Source organism: Rattus rattus, chromosome 3, assembly GCF_011064425.1.
Source record: "Rattus rattus isolate New Zealand chromosome 3, Rrattus_CSIRO_v1, whole genome shotgun sequence".
NCBI lineage: Eukaryota > Metazoa > Chordata > Mammalia > Rodentia > Muridae > Rattus > Rattus rattus.
The window spans coordinates 49,773,711-49,795,992 of NC_046156.1; the positions used below are offsets into that span (position 1 = coordinate 49,773,711).

Genomic DNA, 22,282 nt, shown 5'->3' on the forward strand with positions numbered 1-22,282 from the left:
AACAAAGCCACGCCTCCTAATCCTTTCCAAACAGTTTCACTAAATGGAGACTAAGCTTTCAAATATGCTTCTAGGGGTCTTGTTCATTCAAACCACAAGGAACACGTTTCAGCTTTTGACTCCAAAGTCTGGAGTTCCCCCAAAACTCCTAATGGGAGGACATGGAACCTAACACACGTCACAAAGCTTTGTGGGGTTGTGCGGCCGCCACAGTGCTTGGTCCCTGCTCTTTCACAGGTCCAAGTGGGTTCCGAGGGGAGACTACATCGCCTCCAACACGGATGAATGCACAGCCACACTGATGTATGCCGTCAACCTAAAGCAGTCCGGCACAGTTAACTTCGAGTACTACTACCCGGACTCCAGCATCATCTTTGAGTTTTTCGTAAGCTCCTGGGTGGGAGGGAGAGGAGGAAGGGCTCGGGGAGAGGTCAAGATTCCCCAAGGCTCAGATCCATTTTGTAGGAATCAGTCACAAGTGTAGTCATGTTTGGGATCCTTTTTTTGTTTGTTTGTTTTCCCTCTAGGGAAAACTGTGAGCAAAATGAGCTGAGGCTTGGGGATCTGAGGAGAAAAGACACCAGGCAAAGGACACTGATGGGGAGGGCAGAGCCTGTGAAATTCCTAGGTGTTTCATCCTGTTCAGACTTGTTATGACACGCAGGGGACTGAGTTGCAAATTCTTTCCCTGAGGTCAATGCTCAGCCATTATTGTATGTAGCTTACTTGTTCTCAGCTGGCTCTGGAGGGAATTGGCTGCCCCTCTCCTGTGAGGACAGTGAGGACAGAGCATCACACAGTATGGAGTAAGGCCCTCGTTTCTTCAGGAAGCTGAACCTCTCCTCCAAACCCCTTCTGCCTCAGGTCCAGAATGACCAGTGCCAGCCCAATGCTGATGACTCCAGATGGATGAAAACTACAGAGAAAGGATGGGAATTCCACAGTGTGAGTACCACACCAGCGATCTGTCCCCGGGATCCCATGAGGGGGCAGTCTGTGACGTGTGATGCAGTGGTTGACAGGTTATGCTATACAGTAGCTGGTTTGCCCCTATGACTTCATCCCAGGAGCCAGAGCTTTCAGCTTTGAGGCTGTGTTTTCTGGAAAACCATAGAAGAATGAGCAAATGCCAGTCTCCCTTACTGCCAGTGCCTTCTGGTCCTGTTCTCATCTCTCTGTAAGAGATCTGTTCATGATTTACGGATCATATATGAAGGATCAGGGAAGAGTGGGGGCAGGTTAGCAATGCCCATCTTTGTGATGAATTAACACCTTCCTTATGCCCTTTTTTAAGGTTGAGCTAAACAGAGGCAATAATGTCCTCTATTGGAGAACCACGGCATTCTCAGTGTGGTCCAAAGTGTCCAAACCCGTGCTTGTTAGAAACATCGCCATAACAGGTACAGAAAAAGAGCTTGGATCTGGGCTCTGCTGCTGACTTCCTGGACTCTTGGCTTCTAGGGGAGGATGGGAATTGGTCCCCAGGGCCCTGGTATCCGGACCCAGCCTTTGATTTTCTATGCCATTCTTTCTTCCTAGGGGTAGCTTACACCTCTGAGTGTTTCCCCTGCAAGCCTGGCACCTATGCCGCCAAGCAGGGCTCCCCTTTCTGCAAGCTTTGTCCAGCCAACTCTTACTCAAACAAAGGAGAAACCTCATGTCATCCGTGTGATGCTGACAAATACTCAGGTGATGTTTTCCAGGGTAGGATGTGGGGGGGGCGGGGGGCGGTGCCAGTGAACACACAAAGGAAGCCAGGAGGCCCATCCTATTGGCTGATGATGATAATTCTTTGTTGTTGCTTGGTCCTTACTGGCTTTACCCTTGGTGTGTATGTGGTCGAGGCTCAGAGACTGGCTTTTGGTTTTGTTTGTTTGTTTGTTTGTTTTTTGAGACAGAGTCACCCTGTGTAGCCCTGGCTGCCTGGCACTCACTTTGTGATCAGGCTAGCCTCAAACACACAAAGATCCATTGCATCTGCCTCCTGAACACAGGGATTAAAGCTATGTGCCCAGCTTGACTTTGAATTTCTGTTCCCTCTGTCTTTACCTCCTAAGTGCTGAGATTATAGGCAAGAGCCATCATGCCTAAGAGTTTAAAAGCAAAACAAACAAACAAACAAATTTAAAAAAACCCATCACCATACTTAATCTATAAGACCAAGAGGCTGTATTGACAAACACTAACTTTTCACATTTTATTTTTTGATAACAAAAAGTAATTACATATGTATTGAGGAACCAGCCTGCCTCCGTTTTGGGCTGGAAAACCATCTTGTAATAGAGACAAACTAGGCCCATTCCTGTTTATGATGAAATCTCTATTTCTCAAAGACAGGGCTGTGCCCCACCTGTAGCCTTAACTACAGTGGTTCTGCACTGCGGGTTCCAGGAATGCGATCGTGCCTTTGTTTTGGGAGGATGTTCTCACCACCTTGCAACCCTACCGTTATTTCAAAAAGTTATTCTGACCACCTTGTTATGTTCTGCTCTTGGAACCCCATCTCACCTATTTGCCTGCCAAATCCCCGACTTGGAAACCCCTTACCCATGAGCTATAAAAACCCTTATCTGGCCCATGTCCAATGCTGACCTCTTGAACCCTACCTTGGGGGGAGGGGTCAGCCCATGAACACACATTTTTTTTTTAAAGTTTGTTTTGGCTATGATGATTTGGGACAGTGGTTTTTTTTTTCCTTAAATCTTTGGGGTTAACAGTATGTATGAGATACAGTGTGATATTTCAATACAAACCTACCTTATAGAATGGCCCTACCACACTATGAGCATAACCATAAGGCGAGTCTCAGTGCTCTAAAACATACTGGAGAGAGGCCTCCACAAACATTCTGATTTGAAAAACAGGACTGGTTCAATCCCCCAGCCCTGAAAAAAAAAAAAAAAAAAAAAAAAAAAAGAAAAAAACTGGGGGTTGGGGATTTAGCTCAGCGGTAGAGTGCTTGCCTAGCAACCACAAGGCCCTGAGTTTGGTCCCCAGCTCCAAAAAAAAAAAAAAGAAAAAGAAAAACAGGACTGGAGAGATGGCTCAGTGGCTTGAAGTGTGTACTTCTGCTGTAAATGACCTGAGTTGGGTTTCCCAGAACCCATGGCTCCCATGTGTGGCGGTTCACAACTGCCAGCTCACAGCTGCCTGTGACACCAGCTCTAGGGAACCTGACTCCCTGCTCTTCTGGTCGCTGTGGGCATTGCACTCACACACACAAACCCAACCACAAACATATTTTTTTAATTTATTTTTTAAGAAAAGGAAAAAACCAAGACCTGGTCATTTAAGAATATGTCAGAACACTTGTGTAAGAGAGGTAACGTCACCAAAGAGTGCTGCTCAGACAGCCCAGTGATGGGTGCCAGGTTTAGACCCCAGAGTAGGCTATGAAACAAGCAGGAAATAGGAGAGTTCTGCTCTGCCCTTTCCCTAGGAACCTCATCAGACTCTTTCTTCCCCTTCTTATACAGAAGCATGTGCAACCCCAGTACAAAGCCCATGTGTATAGACACACACCCCTCTGGACTTTCTCATGTGTCACGCAGGTGTTAAGATGTGTGGTCGCTAACCCAGGAGCAGCCATTGACCTGTGGCTTGCTTATGTCTCCATTCCTAATACAAAAGCCCTATTTTTCTACCCTGATCTCATTCCCCTCCCCTGCCCCATCTCTATCAATGGTGGCCTTTGTTAGTCTATCTTTGGCTCCATTCCTAACTCTGCAATTGGGCAAGGGTTTGAATGACAAGGTAGTTGTAGGAAAACCGTGTCAGTCAATGCTGTATAAACTGGTTTCTATCCAAGAGTGGTCATGAAATTGTTAATCAGGAGCTGAACTCCTAGAACTGTTCTTCAGTCACCAATTTCTCAATCTGCCCCTTTGACCCCACCTCATCAACTTGGATTACAAAGAAGAGTCACACTTATTGCAGATATAACTCTTTCAAGGGGAGAGGCTGGGGGAAATGCAGCGTCCAATAAGAACCCAGCATGGAGTGCACGTGAAGGCAGCGACCGGTTCTCACACACATACACCTTGAGTGCCTGCAAGGACTGGCCATGGTGCTACAGCCAGAGTTGGTGCCTGTCCTCCAGATTGAACCAAAAAGAAGGAATCTGCCTATGTAGGAACTTACCATGGTGCAACAGAGATCAGTGGAGGCAGAAAAAGAAATTCGGTTGACCTTCCTGGGGAAGCGGGCAATCCTTCATTGGCTGAGATCTTTCCAGGTGAAGCTGCAGTTTCACGGGGACAAGATATCCGGGGTGGGAATGATATAAAGCAAACTAGAAGGCTCGTGGGGTGGGGCAGGTTAGCACGATGGCTCACCCTCGTGCTAGTTAAATACTAGCAGTCCGCTTCCTGAGAGAAGTGCATGTGGTTCAGGATCTGGGACCCCAGAACACCCTCGCCAGGTTCAGATCTCATTGTCACCCCTCATTAGACACCTGGGGCACGTGGTTTGCTCGTGCTGCAGTTTCTATACACAGTCTCAGTGGAGGCCTGAGAAGCAACTGCCTCCATGTCTTTACCTCCAAAATATTAGAGGTAATGATCATGTCCACCTCACCCTGTCACCGTGGGGATTGGCTAATACAGGAAGGATCCAGAAATGGGCCTGGTATTTTGTAATTGCTTTTTTTGTTCTTTTCGTTTTGTTTTGTTTTTTTTTGAGACAGGGTTTCTCTGGGTAGCCCTGGCTGTTCTGGAACTCTCTCTGTAGACTAAGCTGGCCTCAGACTCACAGAGATCCACCTGCCACTGCCCCCTGAGTGCTGTGTAATCACTGTCTTAAAAAAGTGTTTCTCGTAGTGTTGAGGACAGATCCCAGAGCTCTTGCACGTGTTAGGCAAGCTTCCCTCTGCTGAGCTTCAGCTCCAGCCTAAGCACTAATTGTTGTTACACTTATTTATTTTATTGTGTGTGGCAGGGGAGGGTTCGTGCATGAACATGTATGCATGAGAACAACTTGCAGGAAGGAGTCCAGTTGTCAGGCTCGGTGGCAAGGACCTTTACCCACTGAGCATCCTGCTTCCCTTACCCCTTCAGCATTAGTTTTATTAATTAATTTTTTTATGAAGGCCTGTCCAGATACCCCTCTTAGAATATGAAGATACTCTAGGTATAGTTTATAATAATAATAGGTCACTTGTATAGAAGTTTACACTTAATACAACATTATCTCATTTATGACTCAAAGCATGGTGTGGGCGTGAGCTCTCCATTTACAAATGAAAGGTAAGCTCAGAGAGGCCCAAAGGCCTGCCCAGCACCTGAGCTGCTGTGAGCTGTGCTATTATTATGAGTATTATTGGGGTCCTATGCCTGCTGACAAAATGCTCTCCTTTGATGAAATGGGTCTCAGAGAGAACACTGGACTGGAAGTGGGGGAAGGATATGGGCAGGAGAAGGGAGGTACAGAAAAAGGACCCAGGGCCCTGAGATAAACGCCTCCTTACATTTTTTTCCCAGGAGCAATCCTCCTCAACCCACACTCAGTCCCTGCCCTCCCAAACATCCAGGTGACTTTTTCACACTTGACCAATGCCCAACTCAAACCTCTTGGTTTTAAACCCGTGCTAGGAAAGCGAGGTCTGTCTCAACATTCCAGTTAATCATTTATTAAAGCCATTTTCCCAGTGGTCTGTGTGTAAACAGCTGGGCCATTTCTGCTAATACTTAGACCTAGGGTGTCAGGTTAAGCAAATGTTTAACTAGCAGAACAAAGGTCTTTGTGCCAAATACATTTTTTTAACCCTTGTGCTCTGCCAGACCTGATATCCAAGGCCCTGGGAACTGGCACGTGTTCAGCACCTCCCTTCCTAAATCTCTCCTGGCCAAGTCAGTCACCAACAGGAGTTTCTAGTTCCCCTCTGAGGAATTGGGCCTCCTGCTTGTTTACCCAATAAAGGAGCTGAGACTGAGCAGATACCAGCTGTTTCCAACACTTCCTTCTTGCCCAGTCTAATAAGACAGGGACAGAAGAGTTGGGGACATATTCAGTCTCGGAACTCCCGGTGCAGGCCAACAGAGCATCCTTAGAAGAGTCTCTGTTAGAGGAAGTCATCTGGGAAAGGGAAGGGACCTGTTGAGAAATAAATGCCTCAGTTGGGGATTTAGCTCAGTGGTAGAGCGCTTGCCTAGCAAGCGCAAGGTCCTGGGTTCGGTCCCCAGCTCCGAAAAAAAGAAAAAAAAAAAAGTCATAGGGAGAAATAAACGCCTCACGCGAAGAGAGGGGAAGTTTCCCGGGACAGTTCTCAAATAAAAAGAATGTGCTAGCTTGCAGGCAATAATAGTGACTGGCATTTCTTTCTTCTTTTTTTTTTTTTAAATGTATTGTTTATTTCTGTGTTTGTGTGTGTATATTTGTGGATGTATCTGCACATGTAGGTTCCCAAGGAGGCCAGAAGAGAGTATCGGATCCCTCTGCCCAGTGTGGGTGCAGCTGAACTCTAGTGTCTGAAAGAACAGCAAGTGCTCTTAACTGTTAAATCATCTCCTCAGCCCCTGTATCTTCCATTTTGAGAGTCTGTGAGTGAGGTGGGCCAGGCATTTGCTGACTCTGGCAAAGGAGACAGTATCACTCCTGCTCCTTGGATGAGAGAACAGAGAGAGGTTAAATAACTTGCCTAGTATGACACAGCTACTAAATGGTGAATCAGGACCCAACCCTACACTGCCTAACTCGAAATCTCACTCGATGACACCACGCTGTATAGCAAGTGATAAGCGGAAGAAGAGATTGCCTCCCCCTTACAGGTGCTTCTCTGCAGAGGGCACAGTGTTCATATTAGAAGTAGCAGATGCAGCAGGTGGGGGATTGCAGTGGGGAATCCCATAGAGCAGTGCGTTTTTATTCTGTGTGTGTGTGTGTGTGTGTGTGTGTATACCTGTGTATAAGTGTTCATATATGTGTGGGCACATGTGCATGTGCAGGTGCATGCACATATGTGCACCTACATGTAGAGGCCCAAGGTTTGACCCTGGGAATATCCCCCATTGCTTTCCACCTTGCTCACTGACACGGTGTCTCAGTTGAAGCAAGGCTCACCCGCTCAGTTAGTCTGGCCAGCCAGCTTGCTCCAGGGATCCCTGCTATCTGCCTTCTGAGAGCTGAAATTACAGGTGGGCCCTCACATCTGCCCGGCAATTAACGCAAGTTGGGATCAGATTTCCAGTTCTGATGCATGTTTGGCAAACCCTTGAACCACAGAACCACCTGCCCATCCCAGGTGGTTTTTATTCTGGAGGAAAAAGATCACACGGGGAGTGTTTACATTTTAAATTTGCATGAATTATACATATTTTTCTTGGTAAAGAAAACCTCTTTGTTTCTTCCTTTAGAAACCTTTTTCAATGCATTTTGGTCATACTCTTCTCCCTCTCCAACCTCTTTTTCTTAATTTTTCCAAAAAGGATTTATTTTGGCTTTTGAGACATTTGTAGCACTGGTTACACTGGTAGACCAGGCTAGTCTGGTTGAACTCACGGAGATTGGTCTGCCTTTGCCTCCCGAGTGCTGGGATGAAAGTTGTGCACCACCATTTATATGCGTACTCCTGGTGACACACACTTGCTTTCCTAGCACCCAAGGCACTAAGATTGGGAGTTCCAGGTTGGCATAGGCTTTGCTGTGGGTTACAGTTGTCTCTAACATCTGACAAAAGAAAAATGTGACATCCATTGCCTTAAGGAGGATTCATTGGTTCTTCTGTTAAGATCCACGGTCCTGAAGCAACATTGTATCATTATACCGGGAACACAGAAAGCCTGACAAAATGGCTAAGGATGTGGGGTTCAGTGGTAAAACATGCCTGGAGCCCAGGTTCAGTCCCCACTATTCCCAGAGTAGGAAAAAACTAACCGGGTGAAAGTCAGCTCTAGGATGCGAGGCGAGGCAAGCCAGAGGCACCTTCATCTTGAATTCATGGCAGTTCCAACCTTATCTGTGTGTGGGGTGGTCTCATGGAAAGGGGGAAGTAACAGTGGTCTTCTTCGTGTTTGTTATAGGCAAGAGAACACTCAGACAAGGTCTAAGGCTAGGGCTTGGAGAGATGACTCCAAGGTTAAGAATGCTGGCTTCCCTTCCAGGGGATCCAGGTTTGATTCCCAGATCCCACACAGTGACTCACTGCCGTCTCTAACTCCAGTCCAAGGGGAATCTGACACCCTCCTCTGGCCTCCTTAGGAACCAGCCACACATGTGGAACATACATGCAAGCAGGAAAAACAGCATTATACATATAAATAAAATTAGGTTTAAGAAAAGCATTCCTTGGGGGCTGGAGAGATGGCTCAGTGGTTAAGAGCACTGACTGCTCTTCCAGAGGTCCTGAGTTCAAATCCCAGCAACCACATGGTGGCTCACAACCATCTGTAATGAGATCTGATGCCCTCTTCTGGTGTGTCTGAAGACAGCTACAGTGTACTCATATATAATAAATAAATAAATCTTAAAAAAGAAAAGAAAAGAAAAGAAAAGAAAAGCATTCCTTGGTGGTGCACACCTTTATTCCCAGCACTCAGGAGGCAGAGGCAGGTGGATCTCTGCATTTGAGGCCAGCCTGGTCTACAGAGGGAGTTCCAGGACAGCCAGGGCTACGCAGAGAAACTCTGCCTGAAAAAGCAAAACAACCACAAAACCAAAAACAACAAACAAACAACAAACAAACTTAAGAAAAAAGAATAAAAGACCATGGTGGCTGACACCTTGAATCTTAGCCCTCCAAGAGGATGAAGCAGGAGAATTGCTTCAAGTTTGAGGCCAGCCTCAACCGCATGGTGAGTCTCAGGTCAGCCTGTCTCAAAAGACCAGAAGAAGGCAAATAGATGAAAACAGAAAGCAAACACCTCCTGGAAGGTTGTGTGGTGACACACCTATGGGCGTGGGAGTTAATAGTCACTGGTCAGTGGCTAAGAGCCACTTGAAATGTAACTTGAAATATTTTTTTCTCACTTTGGTCATTTAGAGAAAGGATCTTCCACCTGCAAAGTGCGCCCAGCCTGCACAGACAAGGATTACTTCTACACTCACACAGCCTGCGACGCTCAGGGAGAGGTGGGTAGCAGGCTCAGAGCACCCGTTCCCTGCTCCTTACACTTGACCACTGTTCAGGCTCCCATGGCCAGTAAACTCACTAGAGAAACCCCCAAAGACCAGCATGGTGAGCCCAGGCTAGCTGGGAACCAAGAACATGGCCTCATTCATGTTCCGAGCAGGCACCCTTAGCCTGTGTGTTTCACCCAGCATTGACACGTTCTCATTTTTTTAAACCCACTCTATTTACTTTTGCTTGATTTCTCCCGTTTGCTTAGTCCCAGGCCCCACCTGCCCACCCGTCCACACCTGCTGCTTTTCATAGTTGATTCTCAGTCTCGAGTGCTAGCTGCTTCAGGTGAGAACAGAGGAGATCTTTTCCTACCCCCAAGTCTCTGGAAAATGGCCTAAGTCAGTGTTTCTCAATATGTGGGTCTTGACCCCTTCGGTGTCAAATAACCCTTTCGCAGGTGTCAACTGTAGTCGATCCAATTTAAACTTATCCCTGAATAGCTTACAAATAAATGAGACTAGACTAGGGTTATCTTATTTGGCTTTGCCGATTACTGGAGGGACGAGGGGTGTAACCGAACAGCTAATCTACTTTTCTAACTGCTGGCCTGGCTGCCTCCCCACCGGTGTTCCCCAAATACTCGCTGTTTCCCCTCTCACACGCTCAACCAGGTAGCTCAAAAACCCACCTATCTCTAATCCCTCCAGTAATTGGCTGTAGCCATTTTTATTTAACCAACAGTTTTTAAATTAAGGAGCAAGGTTTGCACAACAAAAGCTGGCCCTGACCTTTTTGGGTATAGAATTTAGCATTACAGTGCATAGCAACAGGCCAAATCTCAACAGAAGTCCATTGGGAAACCTAGATATTTACATTACAATTTATAACAGTAGCAAAATTACAGTACGGATCTGAATTACTATACGAATTACTATTATGAAGTAGCAATGAAAATGATTTTATGGTTGGGGGTCACCACAGCTTGAGGAACTGTACTGGAGGGCTGCACAGGAGGTACGGTGAGAACCACCACCGGCCTGACAGGTTTTAGTCCCAGCTGTTTCTCTCCAGCTCCCACCCACACTAAACCTTCAGCCTCAGGACAAAGCCTTTCCTTTGTACTTTCTCTGTCTCTGGGCTGATGAGCCATGTTTGTGTGAACTGCTGTGTCAGGCAGGGATCAAAGGAAAAACCCAGGATGCATCTACCGGTCCCTCAGAGCTCACAAGGGCAGGAGGGAGGCTGAAGAGGAGAAGAGCCAGTTATAAGGCAGTGGAGGTGATGGATGTATAAGGCCTGGGAGAACCCCAAAGAACAGAACAGGCCTGAGGAGCCAGAGAAAGCCTTTCTGAAACGACTATTCAACAAATAAAAGACAGTCAACAAAGACTGAGGGGCCGTGGGGAGGTTTTTGTTTTGATTTTTTTTTTTTTTTTTTTGAAACAGAGTCTTATTATGTAGAGGATGCTGGCCTAGATTTACAGAGATCTATTTGCCTCTGCCTCCTGAGCGCTGAGATGTGCACCACCATGCTCAGCTAATAAGTTTTTTTGGTTTTTTGTTTTTTCTGGAAAGAGTCCACAAATGTTGTCTGAAGATACCCGGTCACTCATTTTCTCTACCATTGGATGCACCCTTCTGCCTCTGATCAACGAAGTACAAACGTGCGGCCAGAACTGAATTCTCTACTTTTTCTGTAATTCTCACCCTGGTCCAAATCTCTGGTATCCTCCAGCATTCTTGGTAGGGTCTAAAACAGTGGTTCTTAATCTTCCTAATGCTGTGACCCTTTAATACAGTTCCTTGGGTTGTAGTTTCGCCAACCACAAAATTGTTCATTGCTATTTCATAGCTGTAATTTCGATACTGTTAAGAATTATAATATAGGTTGGGGATTTAGCTCAGTGATAGGGCGCTTGCCTAGCAAGCGCAAGGCCCTGGGTTCGGTCCTCAGCTCCGGAAAAAAAAGAAAAGAAAAAAAAGAATTGAAATATAAATATCTGATATGCAAGATGTCTGATATGTTACCCTCAAAGGGGTCTCAACCCACGGGCCCTGGATTCAGTCCTCAGCTCCGGAAAGAAAAAAAAAAGAGAACCAGTGTTTGAAAAACAAAGGCTAAATCTTGCTTAATCCATTTTCTTCTTTTCTATTTATGTTTGTATGTATTTAATCTATTTATTTCTTTTTAGACACAGCTCATGTACAAATGGGCCATGCCAAAAATCTGTGGTGAGGACCTGGAGGGAGCCGTGAAGCTGCCCGCCTCCGGCGTGAAGACCCGCTGCCCTCCCTGTAACCCAGGCTTCTTCAAGACCAACAACAGCACCTGTGAACCGTGCCCATATGGCTCGTACTCCAACGGTTCCGGTAACAGCCCAGGCGCTCTGCTTCTTACCTCCTCTCCATCCTACTGGTGGCTGTTGGGTGGGCCATGTGAATACCCAGAGTTGCTAGCCGGATGGACTCTGCGCATCCACTGAAGGCAGGGAAGGGCAGGCGGGTTCTGAGGACCAGGGTCAGGAGTCTGTAGGTCAGGGTCAGATTTAACAACTGCCTGCCTTCTTCCTACTCCTTCTGCAAACATGACCTGGGCCTCGAGAGTCTCAGTCCTCACGCTAGAGATGTCCAGTGTGGATGCTAGGTAGAAAGTTGAGGGGCTAAGATGTCTAGCTGGACAGAATCAGAACTTATGCTGCACAAAGGAGGCGGGGATGGTGGGGGAGGGGACTGTGTACCTGCTAATCCGAATGCAGTTATGTAGGAACCACATGACGTACATGACTAAGATTAAGAGGGACATTGAAATGGATGTTGTTAAGTAAGGACAGTTGACGTAGTGGCCAGTGTGTCTAATTGGAATGTGTTAAATGTTTTGAGTCCCTCTGGTGTATATTTGTACCATAGCACTATGTCATCCACTGTCTGGTGGCCACTTGTCTGTCTAGCGGCAGTTTCAGACAGTGGCTGTAGATTTGCTCCTGGGTAATGGATCTTGGGCTTCCTTCCCCTAGGTTGTACCCACTGCCCAGCAGGAACTGAGCCTGCCGTGGGATTTGAGTATAAATGGTGGAACACATTGCCCTCCAACATGGAAACTACTGTTCTCAGTGGGATCAACTTTGAATACAAGGGCTTGACAGGTGACTGACTGCCTCTCCCCACTTATTGTCACTCCCTACACTATCCCTGCACTCCCATGGGGAGTGACCTATCCCCTTAAAAACTCCACTCCTTACAGCAAGCCAATGCTCAGTTTCAGAGACAACACGGACAGGCCAGTCTCGGTGGTTCATGCCTGCAATTCCAGCACTCAGGAGGCTGAGGCAGGAGCATTACTGTAAATATGAGGCAATAGTTAGGTTCTGGCTGGTCTCAGGGTGAAATCCTTGTCAAAACAACAAAAATATTAAAAATAAAACAAAAGGCGCCAAGGCAGAAGGATTGCCACAAGATCTGGCCAGCCTGGGCTACAAAGTGAGAAAAAGGGAGTGAAGATGAAGGAGATAAAGAGGGAGGGAGGAAAGTAGCTAGGAAGAAAGGACATAAGTAAGGTAGTTGTGTGGAGACCTTAAAGGACAGGGCTATTATCTCTAGAGAGTCACCCAATATATATTTGCCAATATCTGGGGGCATTAATCCTTTCCTCTCCTTCTCCAGGCTGGGAGGTGGCTGGTGACCACATTTATACAGCTGTTGGAGCCTCAGACAATGACTTCATGATTCTCACTCTGGTTGTGCCAGGATTTAGGTGAGGAGAACCCAAGCCAAATCCCACTCGAGAATGTGGTAGAGGAGAGGGCTCCAGGGTCGAATCAACCCAGAAGAGAGGAACACACACAATGGCCATGTTAACCGGACACTAGCACGTTTTCTTAGTTATCACCGGTGGTCATTACTTTTTTTAAATTCACTTTTATTTTGTATGTGTATGCGTGTTTGCTCGCATGTATGTATGTGCCCCCCATGAGAGACCAGAAGAAGTCACTGCATTCCCTAGAGCTGGAGTTACAGGTAACCGCAAGCTACCACATAGGTGCTAGGAATCAAATCCTAGTACTTTGCAAGACCAGCCAGTGTCCCCAGACTCTGAGCGGTCTCTCCAGAGCCCTGGCCCCCACCCCACACACACACCCCATGCTGGCTTAGTTTGAATGTCAACTTGATGGGATTTGAAATCACCTAGGAGACATATCTCTAGGTGTGTCAGGAAGGGCATTTCCAGAGAGGATTGACTAAGGAGGGAAGATCTATCCTGGATCTTGAGCCACCTCATGCTCCAGCTGCTGTACTTCTCCCAGCATGCGGACTGTATCCCTTCAGACCATGAGCCAAATAAACCCTTCTCTCTTAAGTTGCTTTTCATCAGGCACTTTGTCACAGCACTGAGAAAAATAACTAACTATACTGCCCATGCCGTATTGGCTCGCCCAGCTTCTCACTGACAGGTCACTTGAGTCCATCCTCCTCACAATAGCCGACAGAGTCTCTAAAAAGAGACTTCAAATCAGGGTCACAGTGCCCTTTACAGTTCGTTTTTTATGCATTTATTTATTAGACTTATTTCTTTTACTTTTTGTGTTTGAATGTTTTACATGGGTATGTTTCCACACCTTGTGTGTGCCTATTGGATCCCCTGGAACTGGGGCTATGTACGGCTGTGAGCCACCATATAGGTTCTGGGAATTGAACCTGGGTCCTTGGCAAGAGCAACAACAGCTCTAAACCACTGAGCCATCTCTCCAGCTCATATAAAGTTCATTTTTACTTTAAGTTCATTTTTCAGCAAGAAAATTGAGCAGGACTGTTCCTATTAGAAAGCACGTTCACACATGGTATATTGTTGGACATCAATATTATAATGAGGGATAAAGAAGAAATTTATCACCTCCATTCCATAGCTGACAGAGCCAGGTCAAGGTCATATAGCTTGGGTGGCATAATTGGACTTAGTTCCCACTTCTTTCCAATAAACACCTTATCCAGTTCTCCCAAGCCCTCAGCCAACCCTTTCTGCTGTCCTCTGAGATGACTTTCGATGTTTCACTCACAGACCTCCCCAGTCAGTGATGGCAGACACAGAGAACAAAGAGGTGGCCAGGATCACATTTGTCTTCGAGACCATCTGCTCTGTGAACTGTGAGCTGTACTTCATGGTGGTATGTTTCTTCTCCTAGCCAGATGGGGGATTCCATGGGAGGGTTGGCCCAGCATGTCCCAGCAGTGAGGCCATATATTGGACACCCACCATGGTAATTCCACAGAGCAAGATCCCAGAGTGACTTCCAGGGACTCTGTAGTACTTAACACAGGTCTGACCAGGGCGTTAGCCCACAGCATAATGTTTGCCTCACGTAACAATCATGCCTTCCTCACTTGCCTCTCCTGGCCTCAGGGCATGAATTCCAGGACCAATACTCCAGTGGAGACGTGGAAAGGCACCAAAGGCAAACAGTCCTATACCTACACCATCGAGGAGAATGCTACTGTGAGCTTCACATGGGCCTTCCAGAGGACCACCCTTCACGAAACAGTGAGTACCTCCCCATCCCGGGTGCAGACTGTGAGCACAGGAGTCCTGCCGTGAGCTTACACATGGCCTTCAGAGGGCTTCTAACCTTTTCTAAACAACTTCCAGGGAAAATGACATTGAATATCTTCAACCATCTGTCCCTGTCCCCTGCAGCCTCTACCACAGGTGAAGCCAGACCTGTGGCTATCTTTAAGAATAATCACTTTGTCTTTCTTTTGTTTTGAGACAGGGTCTTGGTATGTGACCCAGGCTGACCTCGAACTCAATCCTCCTGCCTTAGCCTTCCCAGAGCTAGATTAAAAACTTGACTTTATTTTCCTAACTCAAAAATACAGATGTATTGCAGACAACACAATCAACCTGGGCTATAGAGTAGACCCTGTCTCAAAACAAACAAACAAACAAACAAACAAACAAACCACCCATAGTCTTACCCAGAGATAACCCAGTATTATCTGGGAGAGAGTACATTCTTACCCAGAGATAACCCAGTACTGTCTGGGAGAGAGTACATTCTTACCCAGAGATAACCCAGTACTGTCTTTGTTTCTTTCTGTGTCTCCCTGTCCCTGTGTCTCTCTGCATCCCACACGTGTAATAAGTGCACTCTCACTTCTAATCCCTGCTCCTCAGTCTGGTGTTTTAACCTGGTTGCCTTCCACCTTGAGATCCCCCTGCCTCTGCCTCCTGAGTTTTGGGATTGTAGGGTAGTAAGACCACACCCAGTCCTAGTTTTGATTTCTTTTTAAGTATGTGGATTTTTTTTTCTTTGGCAAAGATCCTCCTCCCCCATATATCAGAATCTCCTATAAATTCCCCATGGTGCATAACATTTTCCATAACTTAAAATGGGTTAGGCTTGTTAGTTACACAAAATACACCTTAAAAGCCACTGCTCTTTTTAAAGTTAAACTATTTGTTTGTTTGTTTGTTTGTTTGTTTGTTTGTTTATCTTTTGTTTTTTGGGATAGGGTTTCTCTGTGTAGCCTTGGCTGTCCTAAACTCATTATGTAGACCAGGCTTACCTCACATTCACAGAGATCCACCTGCCTCTGCCTCCCGAGTGCTGGGATTAAAGGTGCATAACACCACCGCCCAGCTCACAGTTTATTTTTAGTGTCGTTCACCTTTAATTATCATACAAAGAGCCACCACTAAATAAAGTGGGAAAGATGCTTTTAGTGGTTCAGTCAGTGCCAGCTGTTGCGATGGAGCCGAAGGACCTGGGTTTGACCTCTAGCATCCATGTAAAAACCAAGACATGAGACAGTTCGTTCAGTGAGAGACCCTGTCTCAAAAAATGAGATAGAGAGTGATAAAAAGAAAGTCTGATGTCCACATCTGGCTTCTACATGCATGCTCACATATGTGCCTGTACATTCAAATACACACACACATATATATGTATATGTATATGTATATGTGTATATATATGTGTATATATATACATACACACGTGTGCACGCACAAGTGAAAATAAACTCACGTTTTTATAAGACACAATGACACAGTACTCTGTTCTTCTTATGGCTGCTGCTGCTTCAGGCTTCTCCTTTCTCTGCTTTTGTTTCCTTAACTCCAGGGCAGAAAGTATACTAATGATGTTGCCAAGATCTACTCAATCAATGTCACCAACGTCATGGGGGGTGTGGCCTCCTACTGCCGTCCCTGTGCCCTAGAAGCCTCTGATTTGGGCTCCTCCTGCACCTCTTGTCCTGCGGGCCATTACATCAACCGGGATTCTGGGACCTGCCACCTCTGTCCCTCTAACACCATCCTGAAAGCTCACCAGCCTTATGGTGCACAGGCCTGTGTGCCCTGTGGTCCAGGGACCAAGAACAACAAGGTGCTACCAGTCTGCCTGACTTGCACGGGTGCTGAGTTCTTACTGGGATTCTCCAAGGCTGATACCCGCATACCCCCCTTGGGGACCCCCACCCCACTCCCACGCTCAGGTTGCTGTGAAGGGCACTAACCTGGACGTGACTGTGGGCGGTGAGCTCTTAGCAGAAGGTCTTGTCTTCCCTCTGTAGCAGGCAAGTCGCATCTTCAGTTGGTGAAGATTAGTGCCCCTGTGGTCCAGAGGTTTGGCATCTACACAAAGACCTGAAGGGAAGAAATAGTGGGGTCTGTGGCCCAAATTTAGCTCATTAGCACAGTAATCTGATCTGCCCCTCTGTTTAGGGAGGTGAGTCAACCTTTGCTGGTACTTACAGTTAATCGGCATAGCTGCCCTCCAACCAGGGGGCTTCTCAGCTCGATGGATATACAAAGTACATATGAAGAAAGAGTCTTAGATAGTCATCAGCATTTAGAATTAATTTATTTTCTGCTGGTCACACCAGGGAGACATCTATCAGACTTTATCCATTGACTTACATTTACTGCTTATGTACTTATGAGACCGGGTCCCATGTAGGCCAGACTAACTTCAAACACGAAACAGTCTTGCTCTATTTATCTGCAAAGTGTGTTCATTCATTGTACAGACCCTTAAAAATTTCTTAGGGCAATGGTTTTCAACCATTAAGAGGGGGCTGCATATCAGATATTTATATCACAATTTATAATAGTAGCAAACTTACAGTTATGAGGTAGCACCGAAGATAATTTTATGGTTTGGAGTCTTAGAGGGTCACAGCATTAGGAAGGTTGAGGACCACTGTTTTAGGGGGTACTTGGGACACTCTCCATAGTCTTCCTCCCCTGGAGCTCCCTCTGCTGCTGGTGGAGAGAATGACAACATGTCAGACTGCCTCTGACTGAGGTCCCTACCATACAAGGAATAGGAAGGGAAGCTCCTTCCACAGCTCAGTTTCCTACAGAGGACTCCAGCAAAAGGAAGCGTTTCAGTGTTTGAAATGGCCGTGTGTGTGCTGAACGTCGGGGGAAGAATGGAAGTCTCTTTCTTGCCACTCTGGAGCGCTTATTTAAGTTAAGGCCCTGCTGTCTTGTGCTTGAAAGACAAGCTTGGTCACAGAGCACATGCCCAGCCTGCACAAGGCTCTAGGTTTGATCCCTAGCACCACTGAAAACAAGGTCAGACAGAGACTCTCCAGTGAATATTGGCATCTGGGAACAGTGGAGTACGTGTGCCACAGTAAATCATAAGTCTGTTCAAAGACTTTGAGACATGAAAAGTCTGTCAGACATATTGGAACAGGGATTGTTGGCCACCACAACTAACAAGAAAGTGGCATCAGTCCAAGGCTGAGTGGACAGTGGCTGGGCAGATGTCCTTGTAAAAGTCCTTTGTGTATGTATAGGGGCGTCCTTGTAAGAGCCTGCACACTGGTGCTTCTGTCAGTCTTCCATGATAGCCACCACAGGCAATTATATACGAACCCACTTGAGACGTGTTCATCTTACATATGCCAATAAGCAAGAGCAAGGTAGACCCGACAGGAGTCTGCTTCCCTTCTTTTAGTGTCCACCTCAGTGTTTCCTTCCTCTTCTTTAATTTCACTCCGGCTGGAGCGGTTGCGGGGAGGTCTGTTGTACTCCACTGCAGCTCTCAAGGCCTGAGATTCGCCACTGACTGGGCCCTTTCCCCCTCAGGTCCACTCTCTGTGCTACAATGACTGCACCTTCTCCCGGAACACTCCCAGCAGGACTTTCAACTACAACTTCTCAGCTCTGGCAGGCACTGTCTCTCTGGCAGGCGCACCGAGCTTCACTTCAAAGGGGTTGAAGTATTTTCATCATTTCACGCTGAGTCTCTGTGGAAACCAGGTAAGCTGTGTGAGCAAGCAGTCTGAGTACTGGAAAGTGGACTGGAGACCAGATGTGAGCACGGGAGGAAGAAACAAAACAAAATATGAAAACCCAAAACATCCAGGGATTAAGCCACTACCCAAAGACTACACATGGACTGACCCTGGGCTCTGACCTCATAGGTAGCAATGAATATCCTAGTAAGAGCACCAGTGGAAGGGGAAGCCCTGGGTCCTGCTAAGACTGAACCCCCAGTGAACTAGACTGTTGGGGGGAGGGCGGCAATGGGGGGAGGGTTGGGAGGGGAACACCCATAAGGAAGGGGAGGAGGGAAGGGGATGTTTGCCTGGAAACCGAGAAAGGTAATAACATTTGAAATGTAAATAAGAAATACCCAATTTAATAAAGATGGAGAAAAAGAAAAAGAAAAGGAAAGAAAGAAAACCCAAAACAATACAAAGCAAAAAAAAAAAAAAAAAAACCCAACACAAACAAAGAAAACAAGCAAACAAGCAACACCACAAAACCTTTGAGGCCATCGAGGAAGGAGAGAAAGAGGTTTAAACAATTGTAGCCAGCTTCTCAAAGGGAGCTGGGAGAGGTAATGTGGGGAATCTAGGATATGTGTCCTTCTATTCCTGCTTCAGCCTCCCAAGTGCAAGGTATATACTCATCTCCAAGGCTGGTCACGGCAAGGCTAGTAAAGACCAGAGATGCCACGCATGGTGGCACAGAGACAGTCCCAGCCCTCAGAAGGTTGAGGCAGGAGGATCTGGAATTTGAGGCCAGGCTGTGCAAAGCACATATGTCAAAAAAAAAAAAAAAAAAAAAAAAAAAAAAAAAAAAGCCTGGAGAAGCTAGTTTCCTTTTCTCACACACAGTTTGCTTTGTTTTATTTTGTTCTTTCACAAAACAGAAGGGAGAGGCTGAGAGAGAGAAGCCGGAACAGTGTAGCAGTCATAAGGCCCCGGGTTCACTCTCCCAGAACCTCCCCTCCCTCCAAAGGTTAATCCAGACAATCCCACATTTGGGGGTGGGGGTGGGGGATGAAGCAGGATAACGTTAGTTCCAAGTCCCTCTGGGCTATTTAGCAAAAATCCCATCAAAACAAAACCAAAGGCAGGGGACTTGACTGCTCCTCAGACATCCTGTCTCAAGTCGTCCGGCCTGTTTGAACCCCTTGGAGTCTGTCCAGACAGTGCTTCCAAGACAGACACTGAACCACGGCACCAAGGGAGACAAGAAGGGGCATAAGCCAGCCCTAATGTTCCAGTAAATGTCACTGGCCTCAGGGCTCAGCTGCATAGCTCTTGAGGATGCACCTAGATGCAGAGGGACCCCCCCCCACCCCTGACCAGTTGGTTGGAACTCCAAAGCAGTGGTTACCAGCACAGTGGAGGTGACCACAGGGAAGTACAAGGCCAGTGTCTAGAAACTGGGATAAATCTTTACCTTCTTCCCCACCCCGGTCCCCTCCTCCTCTTCAATCTTCTTGTGAGAATCATTCTACTGCAGCATAGGATAGGGACGCTTACCTTTTAGATGCATGGTGAAAAGTTCCCTATTCCCTCTTGGAACTCTTCTGTTGTCATTGGCTTTCTTCCATATGTGCCCTACCAGGGAAAAAAGATGTCTGTGTGCACAGACAATGTCACTGACCTCCGGATCCCTGAGGGCGAGGCCGGTTTCTCTAAGTCCGTCACAGCCTATGTCTGCCAGGTGGTCATCATCCCCTCTGAGGTGATGGGCTACAAGGCTGGGGTATCCTCACAGCCAGTCAGTCTTGCTGACAGACTTGTTGGTGAGTAATCCAGTTACCCAGCTTGCTTGAGCATCTGTATGTGTGTGTGTGTGTGTGTGTGTGTGTGTGTGTGTCTTTTTGTATATGTGTGTATGTGTCTCTCTGTGTGTCTATGTTTATGAATGTGTCTCTGTGTATATGTGTATGTGTATCTGACTGAGTTTGCATTTATGTCGTGTGTTTCTGTGTATTTGTGTTTGTGTAGGTCTCTGTGTGTCTGTGTATGTCTTTTTTTTTAATTATTTCTTTATTTTATCTTTATGATTATACTGCAGCTGTCTTCAGACACACCAGAAGAGGGCATCGGACCCCATTACAGATGGCTGTGAGCCACCATGTGGTTGCTGGGAATTGAACTCAGGACTTTTGGAAGAGCAGTCAGTGCTCTTAACCACTGAGCCATCTCTCCAGCCTTTTTTTTTTTTTAAAGATTTATTTATTTATTATATAAGTACACTGTAGCTGTCTTCAGACACACCAGAAGAGGGCATCAGATCCCATGACAGATGGCTGTGAGCCACCATGTGGTTGCTGGGAATTGAACTCAGGACCTCTGGAAGAGCAGTCAGTGCTCTTAACCACTGAGCCATCTCTCCAGCCCCTGTGTATGTCTTTATGTGTCTCTGTGTCTATGTATCTCTTTTTCTCTGTTTGTTTCTGCCTCTGTCTCTGTTTCTGTCTCTGTCTCTCTGTCTCTCTGTCTCTCTGTCTCTCTGTCTCTCTCTCTCTCTCTCTCTCTCTCTCTCTCTCTCTCTCTCTGTATTAATGAGTAAGGGACTGGTGGCTAGAAGGCCTCATGTGAGGGGCCCAACCTCCTGATCTTTTTTAATCCCATTCCATGTGCCCCTGACATCTCTGATAAACCCAGGGTTCACTTTTTTTTTTTTTTTTTAAAGATTTATTTATTTTTTGTGTATGAGTACACTGTGGCTGAGACACACCAGAAGAGGGCATCAGATCCCATTACAGATGGTTATGAGCCACCATGTGGTTGCTGGGATTTGAACTCAGGACCTCTGGAAGAGCAGTCAGTGCTCTTAACCACTGAGCCATCTCTCCAGCCCCCCCAGGGTTCACTTTTGCATGAGCCACTCAGTGATATGATGAAGTAAAGGTTGGTTGTGGACAGACCTTGAAAGCATTGAGGTGGTCACCAGTTCTATGAGCAAGCACTAATCGGGAGCTCTGGTTTGACAGGAGTGTCAATAGACATGGCTTTGGAAGGAATCGTCTCCCCAGCTGAACTTTTTCACCCAGAGACCTCAGGGATCCCGGACGTAGTCTTCTTTTTCAGGTGAGGATGAAAGACCAGGCTCAGACTCTCCCACAACCCCCTCCCCCCATCTACCTCCTACTTGTCAAGCCTGCTCAGGCTTGATGGAGGTCTAAGGCTGCCCAGTCATCGGAGTTAAAGCTTGCTGCAGCTTGGTATGAGCCTTTTGCATATTCCTGGGGCCATTGTGTGCTCAGGTCAAGGAGAAAGATGGAGGATCTGCCACGGACTTCCCTTCCCTTAAGGAGGCCCCAGTATGTGCCAGCCTTTTCTTTCTCAGGCCAGAGCCTTGCCCCCTTGATTAGATTTCCCTGGTCTGCACTCTCTCCACATAAGGAGAACTTGAATCCCTACTTGCCCAAATCACCCCGTGTTGGCTCCCCAGTGACAGCAGAGTGGGCCCTTCCCTCATGGTGTTGGCTTTCACTACAGATCCAATGATGTGACTCAGTCCTGCAGCTCTGGAAGATCAACCACCATTCGTCTCAGATGCAACCCCATGAAACCTACCCCTGGTACCCTTCGGCTCCCCAGGTGACCGCTGTGGGGGAGGCTGCACTGGCCACAGCCTGCTCTTGCCGGAACTCCCTCTATCCCAAGACACACACACTATGTTTAAAAAGAAAAAAAAATCATTTTAGATCCATTCATGGGCTCTTGGGGGCACATGGCCCCTTGATCTTAACTTGAAGTAAAAAAACTAAGCAGGGTGTGGTGGGGCATGGCTTTAATCCCAGCATTTGGGGGGCAGAGAAGAAGGATCTCTGAGGTGGAGGCCAGCTTAGTCTGCATACCAAGTTTAGGCCACTAGGATGACATAGCGACCTCTTGTCTCAAAAGTGGGGAGGGACAGGATATTTGCTCTGTCACTAATGTGGAAGTAGAACAAAAGTCTCCTGACCATTG

At 46.8% G+C, this 22,282-nt stretch overlaps 1 protein-coding gene across 2 annotated transcripts in view; it reads left to right on the plus strand.

Moving 5' to 3' along the window:
* The window catches only part of Elapor1 (endosome-lysosome associated apoptosis and autophagy regulator 1), a 74,920-nt gene that overhangs the window by 48,032 nt on the left and 4,606 nt on the right, over positions 1–22,282 (plus strand). For both annotated transcript variants that reach the window (XM_032897466.1, XM_032897465.1), the window contains exons 4-18: positions 238–385; positions 865–945; positions 1,295–1,400; positions 1,540–1,689; positions 8,975–9,063; positions 11,248–11,425; positions 12,070–12,198; positions 12,716–12,806; positions 14,109–14,214; positions 14,451–14,588; positions 16,171–16,434; positions 18,147–18,320; positions 19,923–20,103; positions 21,301–21,397; positions 21,809–21,910. In XM_032897466.1, the coding sequence (XP_032753357.1) occupies positions 238–385; positions 865–945; positions 1,295–1,400; positions 1,540–1,689; positions 8,975–9,063; positions 11,248–11,425; positions 12,070–12,198; positions 12,716–12,806; positions 14,109–14,214; positions 14,451–14,588; positions 16,171–16,434; positions 18,147–18,320; positions 19,923–20,103; positions 21,301–21,397; positions 21,809–21,910 (2,034 nt within the window). The remainder of the gene's footprint in view (positions 1–237; positions 386–864; positions 946–1,294; positions 1,401–1,539; positions 1,690–8,974; positions 9,064–11,247; positions 11,426–12,069; positions 12,199–12,715; positions 12,807–14,108; positions 14,215–14,450; positions 14,589–16,170; positions 16,435–18,146; positions 18,321–19,922; positions 20,104–21,300; positions 21,398–21,808; positions 21,911–22,282) is intronic.